At 51.4% G+C, this 12,292-nt stretch overlaps 1 protein-coding gene across 1 annotated transcript in view; it reads left to right on the top strand.

Moving 5' to 3' along the window:
* Positions 1 to 8,841: 8,841 nt before the first annotated feature.
* The window catches only part of LOC142498174 (uncharacterized), a 48,943-nt gene continuing 45,492 nt past the window's right edge, over positions 8,842 to 12,292 (top strand). Inside the window, exon 1 of the mRNA XM_075606685.1 lies at positions 8,842 to 9,085. Within this exon, the coding sequence (XP_075462800.1) occupies positions 8,842 to 9,085 (244 nt within the window). The remainder of the gene's footprint in view (positions 9,086 to 12,292) is intronic.

The raw sequence follows: 12,292 nt of genomic DNA, 5'->3' as shown, positions 1-12,292 counted from the left end.
TGGGACCCTTGGGCTTGATATTGCCGTGGCAGATTTGGAACCACCGCTCCTGCATCTCCTTTTGGTGTTTCTCCGGTGTAAATTCCCCCTTAGCCCACCAGTAGTCCACTACATCTTCCCTTTGCAGAAGGAACCGAGTGCGGTCCATCCACCCCACATAACCCTCGAATAATGGGGCCCACCACCGGGTCTCCCTAACCTTTTCGGGCTCGGATTCCAAGGATTCTCCCTCCTCCGTGTCCCCCCAGGAAGACACTCCTGATGTCCCAGTAGATCGGGGCTTAGACCACCTCTCACTCTTTGGCCTTACTTCCAACTTTACTATAGCCACACTAGGTCTCCAACTGGACTCAGATGTCTCCCCCGAATATCCTCCACCCACCGACCCATCGTCGGATGTGTAACTTGCCAGTCTCTCCCCAGTCCGTTCCTCACCGGTTCGCTGGGACCCTCCCGACATCCCCAAACTGGATGTGGACCCACGGGAAACGGTGACTGGGACAGGGGCTTTATCTAGGGCATGGGTTTGGGCGTAAGGACGGGTAAAGGGTATCCGCGTGGTTCCGACCCGCTCTCTACCTTTAGATTGTCCAGTATCACTGCAAGGACTCTCCGCTGGCTGAGCCTCACCCTTCTCGGCTCTCCTCGCAGCCTGCCAGCTCTTGGTTGTCACAGGTGATCGGGAAGCGCTGCCCGATCGCCGAGGCATTGTGGTCCTCTCTCCGGTCGTTCCGCTACCTCCGCTGGAAGTAACGTCATCACCGGAACCGGATACTCTGCCATCTTGCGATGGATCCCCATGCGGGATCTCTTCCTCCACGACAACGTCCGGAAGTTCCGCTGCCTTCCCCAGCGCCGCCTGGGCCTGACACCGCCTCTCCTCCACGGATGCCGTCACCGGAGCCTGGTAAGTACAAGGGCTGCTCTTACCGCTCCGCAGGGTGGGCGTGGATCGCCCGTCACCACTGGACCCGCCGGTCCCAGGAATGGAAGGGCTTCGTCTCTCTGCCTTCCGCTCCACTGGCGACACCCGACTCCTCTCACCGACACTCCCAGTAAGCGGCAACCTCCTCCCGTTTTCTCCACAGGATAATGCCACAGGCTTGATTACTGCACCGGACGGCACTCTGGGTTCCTCATCGGAGGAATCCGCCTCCATTCTGCTCGGGGTCACCGTTCGTGACGACCGCCTTTTTGTCTCCCGGTCGGTACGCTGACCGACCGCTCCTCTCTCCTCGGGCTCGGCCTTTAACAACTGGCCCCGATCCCCATTCTCCGGGATCTGCACCTTCTTTCCACAGTGCACCGGGGGACCCGGCGGACAGCCTAGCCGTATCCCCCGCGGGTTCGATAGTCGGAATAGGCACAAATGTAGGCATAGGCCACAGATACTGGGTGCCACATTGCGGACAGCACGCCGCCGTGCCCACAGTACCGCCGGGTAGTCTGCATTGTAGGCAGAGGCCCACTACAGTCTCGGTGCCCGCCACCTGAATCACCAGTACTCCTCCCGGTATTGAATATGGCTGGGTGGATACCATGGCAGTCACTTCTTGTGGACAGGCCATTGTCTTTGTAGGAGTCACTTGCAGCAACGGTCTGTTCTGTAAGCTGGCTCAATGTAGAGGGGTTTAAGGCTGCACACCACAATATATGAATAAATACATACAGTTTACCGGTGCTGCTGGTTCAAGGAAGTACCTGCCAGGAAATTCCAAAGTACACTGAGGAAAAAAGAGAGATCCAGCGCTCCACGGATTTCAAGATAATGAATTTATGAATTTATTGTGCCACACGACGTTTCGACCAACAGGTCTTTTTCAAGTGATAAGGCATACTCAAATGAGGGTCTACCTAGTATATATACACTCCAACATTAATCAAACAAGTGAAAAACAAGTGAAAACAGTTACATAATCACCCCAGCTGCTCCCAATCTGCTTCCCCTGGTCAGTGCTATCTCCATGCATAGCCATAACAGTCCATGAGAGTTCATTTCCGGTTCCTGTGTCCATTTCCGGTCTGTGCGTTCCAGCGACGTCACGGGACTCTTCTGCGCATGCCCATGCGTTCCAGCGTCGTCATCGTCTCCCCGTCGATCTACAGTGACGTCAGTATTCTTGCCTGAGTAGTTTATCCTTCCCTCGTGATGCTGTGGGGGCTGTGTGTTCGCTCTATGAGCTTTAAGCCTTCCTTCCTTCTGCGTCTCGATGTGGGAGGTGCGGGTCCCACAGCTCGATAGGATGTCCTTTAATTGAGGCTGCGCCTTTCACAGTCCTGGAGGGCGCGGCCACAGCTTTCACGCCCTTATCCTCAACAGAGTGGGGTTCTTTCTTTAGCGCCAATCCCGGCCAACTGTCTGCAACTTTTGCAACTGCAGAATTCACTGCAGCAAGCCCACGCGGTCTCCCAGGGAAGCGGGAGCCGCCATCTTGGTTTGAATGTCCAATTACTTCAGCTACCGAGGCAGCTCTTTGTATAGCGCTCACCGGCTGGCAAGCAGATCCTTCTTTTTCACCACACATTTCAACAATGTCTTCAACACTGTCCTTCAGGGTAGTACCCTGCGATCCTAGGCAGGACCAAAACGGTGCGGCTACAGCCTTAGCACCACTCCACAGCAGGCTCGTGAAAGTCATTTCCTTAGCTTGCTCTTCACCCGCACACACGCCATGTGCGCTCTCTTTATTATCCTCCGTCCGCCATCTTGGACCTTCCGCACCGCGCGGATCCTCCATTCTAGCGGTCGCCATTCTTTCACTGTACTTAGAATTATTGTACATGGAGCTTCTCTCTGCGGGGCAGCTACCACACCAGTACAATAAAGATTACCTTAATGCACCACCTTGTGTACCTAATGTAGGCTGGACTCGTGTATGCATTACCTCAGGCTAGGCTCACTCTATCTGTGTCTGCTGTATCTCCTTCCTCCCAGTCTGTGCTCCCTTTGGTAAGTGGTCTGGAATGAGCTAGAGTACTCTGGCTCTTCCATGCAGTACTTGGGCGTCTACCTACTGTTGGCTAGCCTAGCGCAGACCCTCTCCAGAATTCCTGACCACGTTAACAGGCTATCCCTTTAGGCATCCTACCAACTAGCACTGCCTCAAGGTGACTAGGACAGCTATAACCCGGCTCCAAACCCCCAACTCCTTTCAGGCCCCTAGGTCGTCCCTGCGAACTGACAAACTCCATCAGCCCCCTGACTACCCCTAGGTCCGTCTCAACGCAGCACAAAGTGGCAGCAGACACTCTCCCTGTTTCCAAGTGACCTAGCAAAAGCCTGTCCTGTTGACAGGTCTCTCAGCAGTGCCTCCAAATGTAACGGATTTTCTGGCCTAGCCTGACCCACCCAATCTCACATTGGCCCCTGTGGTCTAATCAGTCCCCAATACAGTGTAGTGTCTGGTGGTGCACCTGTTGGCAACAGGACTCCTGAGTCTCCCGCATGATGTTGTGTGGGGATTGCCAACCCAGATAGGCAGCTGAGGTAGTGTACTTGAGTCCTACCTATACCCAGTGCAGCGCCTCCACCTCATCAGGATCCCAGCGTCCGCTTGTGGATGGTCCTGGTGAGGAACTCCTCTGTGGTGCACTCCTCTGTGTAATCATTCCACACTTACACACGAGGGTATGGTTTAAGAGGATCATCTTTATTGACTTGCGGCGGGCCAGCTGCCCCTCACAGTGGGTGTACTTAGCCTCTCATGTTCACCGCACTTCCCTTTGAAAGGTGTCCTTTCCCCAAATTGGTGGATTCCCTATCTCTCCTTAGAGAGATATTCCCTGTGCCAGGTCCCTGGTCACAGTCTCATGAGCTGTCTCCTCCCAAGTCTGTACTCAGACTTGCTCATTGTCTCATATCTACTACTAACTCCACTGATGATCTCTGAACACACACTAACTTTTGGCAGTGCTGTGCCTTATGTATCCTCTGGGGGCTGGTACAACTCTGACATCACTAATCATGGATTCAGAGCATGTGACCACTCCCATCCATACATAGGGCACCTCACCAGGGTGTGAGGGCAAACCTCCATAATTACTGCTGGCATGCCCATAACTTACCAGGCCTTACTGTCAGCAGGAGAGATGACTGCAGCCATTTTACAGCATGGTTACATCTAGTTTATAGTATGTGGGGAATATGACCAATAAGAAATAAAGTGCAGCTTTTTATTCTATTCCCCATACCAGAGAGACTTTGACAAATAGTGTTTATTTTTATTAAACAGTGTGTTTTAAAACATATATGCTTGTGCACAGTATAAGGTACTGGTTCTTTCCGGACCAATGTTCTGAGTGAGTCACTGGGCTACCAGCGTGGTGCCAGCGTGTCTACCCAGACATCGGACATGAAAGCCACAGAGGATGTCAGAGGTGTAAAGAACATTTGGGAAGGAGGTTTAGGCTCGAGTACCCACGTCCTTGGAGGAATAGAAGTCCCTGGGACTACCATTTGCCCCAGCAGACTGTGAGCAGCCTAAATCAGCAGGTGGCTTCTGCATGCCAAGTGGCAGAGGTGGCAATCTTGTGCATGCCCTTGGCTGATTCAGAAGATCCACTTGGCTGGCTTCAGAAGACTGGCATCGCTCTGATTGGCTGGTAGGAATGTTCCCACGCTGGGATTGGCTGGAGTATATCATGAATGAACTCAGAAATATTATAAGAATCCCTCAACCAATCCGGACATCAGATTCTAAGCGCCAGAACAGCAGCGGCAAATTTGAAACGTCCAAAAGATACTCTGAAAGAAATAGCAAATTCACCGGTGTCAGAACTCCCAAGTCCAGCTTTTTGCGACCAAGTTCTAAAAAACTGAACGTAGCGCTCGCGGCTGGGATTGCAAGCCGAATTTAGTTCCAGGACGTTTGGATCTAACTCCCGGTGATGAGATTTTAAGTCATCCGTAGGAAAGCGGTGGCGTCAGGAACGTCGATTTCAGTTCCAGGACATTTCGGGCTAAGTCCCGGTCATCTACAGACTCTTGTATTGTGTTATATTAAGCCAGAAAACTCTATTTTTTTGCCCCAGGCCCCAAGTAAGTGTGTCTTTCTTATGTAGTTTGTGTTCCACTGTGTGTTTGCCTTTTCATGTGAATAAATTTACAATTTATTTCACTTATCTTGTTTTGCTCAATGAACGATCCCGGTAACAAGGTGTAAATGCCCGGTCTCCCGTGACATGCAGGACTTCTTTCTCTCTCACTCTCTGCTCCTCTTTGCTATAACTGAGACCTGACTCACTCATTCTCACTCTGCCCTGGAAGTTGCCCTCTCCTATGTTGGCCTTTCTTTCTCCCACACGCTGCTCCCTGATAGCAGGGGTGGAGGCGTGGGGCTTCTCTCTGCCGTTACCGAACCCTTGCTATTCCTCCCTCCCTTTCTTTCCCTTCCTTTGAGGCTCACATTATCCTGCTTCTTTCTCCTCTCCTTCTCCATGTGGTGGTTATCTGTCGCCCATCAACCTCTACTCACCCCCTTCTGTTTTTCTCTCTCACTTTGAATCGTAGCTCTCCTTCTTTCTCTTCTCAGACTCCAATGTTCTTCTCCTTTGGGACTTCAACTGCCATATTGATGACCCCTCTCATCCTGCTTTCTTTCTTTAACTTCTTATTTTGACCTTCACCAATGGATTATAGTCAACAACTACAATGACGGCCACTACCTGGTTTTCACAAAAAAAACTTCTCTATAATTTCTCCATTTCCCCCTTCCTCTCTCTGACCATCACCTCATCTCATCTCTCACTTCTCCACATCTCCACCTCCATCTACCCATCGTGTCTGCAGAGACCTGCGCTCTATTAACCTGCCAGCTTCTGTTTCCTCTTTGCGAACCTACCTCTCCTCGTCTCCAAACTACAATTCTACCCTGTCCTCCTCTCCTGCGCTACATGCCTCCCTTTCTCTCTGCAATTATCGCCCTTCTAACAACAGACCTTGGCTAAATTGCCACACACGTGCTGCGTCTGTCCTGGGACCTCTTCTCTTTTTACACTCTCTAGGTGACATTATTACATCTCTAGGTTTCAAATATCACCTCTATGCTGGTGACACACATATTTACTTTCTAACCGCTAACCTTACACCTGCTGTACAGACCCAAGTTTCTGAATGTCTCTCCGCTATATTATCCTAGATGGCCATCCGCCGACCCACGCCTGGCCCTACTATCTCCTTCTACATTATTTTTGGCAGCACAATCATACACCCAGTATCACAAGCATTGTGCCAAGGTGTTAAATTCTCCTCTCACATTCACACTGTAAAATATGTGTAGCCATGGATGGTTTCCTGGCTACCAGTCTGCCCTTCTCCTGGCAGTAAGCCCTAGTAAGAGCAGGCCTGCCAGGACTAATCATGGGTTTTCCCCACCCCCTGCAGCTTCAGTGAGTCACAGGGGAGGTGGTGCAACTAAGCCTTGTGTCCAATCAGGGATTCAGACCTACTTCCTGCTTTTCCTGTACTTAAGGTGCTGCAGTACCCAAATTCAGGAGTTGCCTCTACCCTTGAGAGAGGCTGGTCTACCCATAACAGTTGTGCAGGGCTTTGCCAATCTGTGTTCCCTCCCTTAGGGGAGTGGAGGGAGACAATTCCTCTTACTCCACCAGGCAGTAAGAGAAGAGCAAGGACAGCTGTGGGGGCCCTGTACCTGCAGTGAGTGTCCAGGGAAACATCCTGAGGGTGAAGGCCCGAATATCTGGTTGTTGCTGTGTATGCTGTGAAGTCTACAGTGTGCAATAAAGTGTTCCTGTGTTACTATACCTTCCTGCCTGGTACTGCAATCTATCAGGGGAAGGGAAAATAAACTCTCCTGCAGAGATGGCTCCCCTCATCCCTGGGGCCAGCAAGAGATGGAGGCGCTGTCACCATGAGTACGAATCAGTTTATGCCCCAGAAGCCTGTTCTGACATCCCCTACCACCATGTGGGATTCTCAGATCTACTGTGAGCAAATAGGTATGCACCACCACAATCCATGTAGCAGCAAAATCTCCCAGGGGGGGATATGGGCTACATTTGGAGGCACTGCTGAGAGCATCAGGACAGGCTTTCAGCGAAGCAGAACTGAAAGAAAATAATGTAAGCTTCCAGAGCAATTGCTAAGGAAGGAGGGAGGCTTGTTATAGTCAGGGGGGACAGAAACCTCGCAAAGCACGACCTAGATGGCCCTAGGGTGAAAGTAGATCTGGAGACATAGGGCTCTTGCTGTTCTAGTCAAACCTGAGGTAGGTAATCGAGATACCTAGAAGAGGGGTGTACCTGGGTGGTCCACAGGAGCCACAAAAGAAAGGATCTGTGAGCCAAGAGGGGGCGACGCAAGAGTACGCACAGGAAAGAGCCTGAGTACTACTAGCTAGTAGCCAGACTGTGGAACCGCAGAGCACTTGTATTGGGCTACAATTGTTTGCAGAGTGCGGCAGAAGGAGTTTTGCCTAGCCTGGTGTATATTGATGTTTCATTGGTCAGAGACTACCATGTGCTGCAGATGTATCAGGAGAGCAGACCCTTTGCAAAATTGTGAGGGTGAAACACTTTATTCCACTCAAGATGGTGGCTGCCCGGCAATGGAGTGCATCGTGTGGACTGTGTGATCTAAAATGGCGTCTCAGGCCAAGTCTGGATGGCGAACGTGCTGCTTGCAAACAGGCTGCATGAGAATTGTATACAGTAATCTGTCCAGGTCTGGCGTGAAAGCCAGAGCTCTGCCTCTGCGATGTGAGTGGCTCAGCGCAGAGCCAGAACCACTCCTTGTTATTGTGTGCCCCTCCTATAAACTCCAGGAGGGGACACAGTGAACACCAATCAGAGAGCTCCACCTACACTGAGGGAGGAGCCAGATGTGAGCAGTTGCACCCTCAGTTCCTCTGAGATGGTGATCAAGACAGAGCCCTTCTAACAGTGCCACTGCTCGAGATTAAACCAACAATAAAATAAATGGCTGATTGTCGACTAACTCCATACCAACTTGCAGGAGGCTTCCTGGTAGTGGTGATAGCCAGCCGAGAGTTCCTGTGGTGCCTGTGCTCCCAATGCAGGATACCCGGAGGCAAGCCAAGTACCACGGCTTGCTGCATAGAGTGCAGAACCTTCTACCTATGGCCGGTAGTACCGCTCATCACAGTCGGTGCCCAGCCGGAAGGCTCCCAAGCTACACTGATCAAAGTGGACAGCCTTGATGCTGTGACCACCCAGGGTCAGAGTGCCCTAACGGACATTCCAAGGGGTCCGTACACCCCGGTTCCAGACGTGATTCCAGAGCCGGTACTCCAGAGGTTGGAATCACAGGGTGCGGTGACTTCCTAGGGAGAGTTGGGTGCACTTGCATGCATGGCGCAGAAGCGGGACCGCTTCAGGCCAATAGCCACCCGTGAATGTGACGTGCTCCGATGCCATTCCCCTGTGGAGGTGTCCCTGCCCCTATCATCGGATGATGACCACGACAGCCTCACATCGGCAGTGACACACCAACCGGCAGACCACTACAGCAGTGCTGAAAAGAAAGAATCACCTACCCATGATGTAGAGAGGGCGTGTCCAGAGGTCCCAAGACAGCAAGCGCTGGTGCAGCCTTAACCGCGGAGAAGCCCCACGGCCATGGACGCTCCCAGTGCTGTCGAGGAGGTACCTGCGGCAGCTCCAGATGACCGGACAACCATCGTGGGCCAGCGGAGCGGTGAGGAACCACCCTCTTACTTCCTGCAGGCTGCGATGGAGGAATCTGGAGACGAGGCCCAGCCCGGCGCCTACTTCCGTGTGAAGGACCACGCCGAGTTTCCAATACCATGCCCTGCGAATGACTAACTTCCGGTGCGGGACCAAGACCTGTATCGGGATTCCGCGATGTCTACATCGGATGATGTCACTTCCGTGTCGACCGCCGGAGTGGACCGGGACTGTGCTGCTACCGCTCCGGTGAGTAATGCCCTCTCTAGGGAGGACATGAAACTTTACATGCAGGCAGTTACGGGCCGAGGGAAGAGAAGGTCTGTAGACCTGTACTCTAAAAAGACTCCCAATGGTTGCTGCATAGCCCAAATCAAGAATTTTGCCCAGGACTATGCTGTTTCCCTGGCCCCAACCCCTAGTACCATTGCCCCTGTCCCATCTAGTTTGGGGTCCCATTCTAGTCACATTGGTTCCGTGGGTAAAAAAAAAAGGAAGCCCCCAAACCATCCACGGAGAAGTGGGATTGGGTAACGTCAGATGAGGGGTCTGATGGGGAAATTCATCTGTCAAGTAAGGTTCCGGTAATGAATCCCCAGATTTATAGGACCGTGTTCAGGGTTAAACCTAGCAGTTCACCATCATGTCTTTCTGGCACTTCAGGTGTTTCCTCTAGGATTGACACAGAGGATGAGTCAGTTTCTTCACAAGGGTCACAAGGCACTATCCGTAAATGGTGGGATCACTTATTTCAAGGATATTTGGTGCCAATGAAGCACACCAGATTTGTATTGATTGCTGGGGAGACTGTAGACCATTGGTGGGATGAGAGAACTTATTCTACTGAAGAGGCAGCTGAGGATTTCAGAAAAAGAATAAAGGAAATTAAGTTAGGCATTGTAAAGCCTAAAGGGCCTTCCATACTCTATGAGGAGAACCTGTTTACTGGGTCTTACCAGGAAAGGCTCAGGGTAAGAAGCTGTCCAAGCTCAGTAGAGCAGACAGGGCTATAGTGGCTAGGTATAGGCAATCTCACGGGTATAAGTGCCCTTATGTACCTGAGCCTATCATGAGAGAGATCGAGGCTAACAGAGAAGCCTGGCTCAAAGATGCAGTGATAGACTACCTTAGATCCAGAAGTAGTAGTTCTGCGTATCAAACTGAGGAGAGGGTATGTTACCTCATGAGGGTCTGGAGTGTAGGCCGAGGGATCTTCATGGACAGGGTAGAATACAGACCTGAGAATGGTCCATCCAGATCTTACTTCATGCAAGTATCAGATCATATGGGCAGGATATTAAAGAAACCTGATCCCAGGCATTATTGTTAGAAAGGATTCTTCATGTTGGAGAAATCCCTGTTAAATAGTTATAACCATCCCAAGGTGGGTGGGTAAATTTCTGTATGTACATATGACTGTATTATCAACTGTATACCATGTTAATGTCATGATGTGTTACAGGTTACTCATCTGCAGGATTGATCCGCAAATTTGGGTCCAAGTGGGGACCATTGGATTCCACCAGAGGGAGAGTGTAGCTATGGCTGGTTTTCTGGCTACCAGTCTGCCCTTCTCCTGGCAGTAAGCCCTAAGTAAGAGCAGGCCTGCAATGACTAATCATGGGTTTTTCCCACCCCCTGCAGCTTCAGTGAGTCACAGGGGAGGTGGTGCAACTAAGCCTGGTGTCCAATCAGGGATTCAGACCTACTTCCTGCTTTTCCTGTACTAAAGGAGCGGCAGTACCCAAATTCAGGAGTTGCCTCTACCCTTGAGAGAGTCTGGTTTACCCATAACAGTTGTGCAGGGCTCTGCCAATCTGTGTTCCCTCCCTTAGGGGAGTGGAGGGAGACTATTCCTCTTACTCCACCAGGCAGTAAGAGAAGAGCAAGGACAGCTGTGGGGGCCCTGTACCTGCAGTGAGTGTCCAGGACACATCCTGAGGGTGAAGGCCCGAATATCTGGTTGTTTCTGTGTATGCTGTGAAGTCTACAGTGTGCAATAAAGTGTTCCTGTGTTACTATACCTTCCTGCCTGGTACTGCAATCTATCAGGGGAAGGGAAAATAAACTCTCCTGCAGGGATTGCTCCCCTCATCCCTGGGGCTGGCAAGAGATGTCAACGTGAGTACAAATCAGTTTATGCCCCAGAAGCCTGTTCTGACATCCCCAACCACCATGCGGGAGACTCAGATCTACTGTGAGCCAGCAGGTATGCACCACCACAATCCATGTAGCAGCAGTGTAATCTCCCAGAGGGGATGGGAGGGGGGGAGGGATATGTGTTACATATGTTATTTTTTCCTCCGTAACACTGCAAAGATTCGACCTTTCCTCTGTCACTCTACTGCTAAAACAGAGACCCTCATTCTATCCCGTGTCGACTGCTGTCCGGCCTTCCTGCCTCTCATCTGTCTCCCCTACAATCCTGAACACTGCTGACAGAATCACTCTACTCTTTCCGAAATCTGTCTCCGCGTCTCCCCTGCTGAAATCCCTCTCCTGGCTTCCTATCAAATCCCGCATCTCACACTCAATTCTCCTCCTCACTTTTAAAGCTTTACACTCTTCTGCTCCTCCTTACATCTCAGCCCTAATTTCTCGCTATGCACCATCCCGACTCTTGCGTTCTGCACAAAGATGTCGTCTCTCTGCCCCTTTTGTATCTTAAGCCCTCTCCCACCTTAAATCCCTGCGCCACCCTTGGCCCACTCCAGAGGCACTTACCAGAACACCTTCCTACAGTCCCTGCACGTTCTTCCTACTGTCCCTGCACGTTCTTCCTACTGTCCATGCACGTTCTTCCCACTGTCTCTGCACGTTCTTCCTCCTGTCTCTGCACGTTCTTCCTCCTGTCTCTGCACGTTCTTCCCACTGTCTCTGCACGTTCTTCCTACTGTCTCTGCACGTTCTTCCCACTGTCTCTGCACGTTCTTCCTACTGTCTCTGCACGTTCTTCCCACTGTCTCTGCACGTTCTTCCTACTGTCTCTGCACGTTCTTCCCACTGTCTCTGCACGTTCTTCCTACTGTCTCTGCACGTTCTTCCTACTATCTCTGCACGTTCTTCTCACTGTCTCTGCACGTTCTTCCCACTGTCTCTGCACGTTCTTCCCACTGTCTCTGCACGTTCTTCCTACTGTCTCTGCACGTTCTTCCCACTGTCTCTGCACGTTCTTCCCACTGTCTCTGCACGTTCTTCCCGCTGTCTCTGCACGTTCTTCCTACTGTCTCTGCACGTTCTTCCCACTGTCTCTGCACGTTCTTCCTACTGTCTCTGCACGTTCTTCCTACTGTCTCTGCACGTTCTTCCCACTGTCTCTGCACGTTCTTCCCACTGTCTCTGCACGTTCTTCCCACTGTCTCTGCACGTTCTTCCTACTGTCTATGCACGTTCTTCCTACTGTCTCTGCACGTTCTTCCTACTGTCTCTGCACGTTCTTCCTACTATCTCTGCACGTTCTTCCCACTGTCTCTGCACGTTCTTCCCACTGTCTCTGCACGTTCTTCCTACTGTCTCTGCACGTTCTTCCCACTGTCTCTGCACGTTCTTCCCACTGTCTCTGCACGTTCTTCCCTCTGTCTCTGCACGTTCTTCCCACTGTCTCTGCACGTTCTTCCTACTGTCTCTG

The sequence above is a fragment of the Ascaphus truei genome, chromosome 6, assembly GCF_040206685.1.
Source record: "Ascaphus truei isolate aAscTru1 chromosome 6, aAscTru1.hap1, whole genome shotgun sequence".
NCBI lineage: Eukaryota > Metazoa > Chordata > Amphibia > Anura > Ascaphidae > Ascaphus > Ascaphus truei.
The sequence above is the reverse complement of the archived record's forward strand: the minus strand, read 5'-3'. Positions and strand labels throughout refer to the sequence as shown.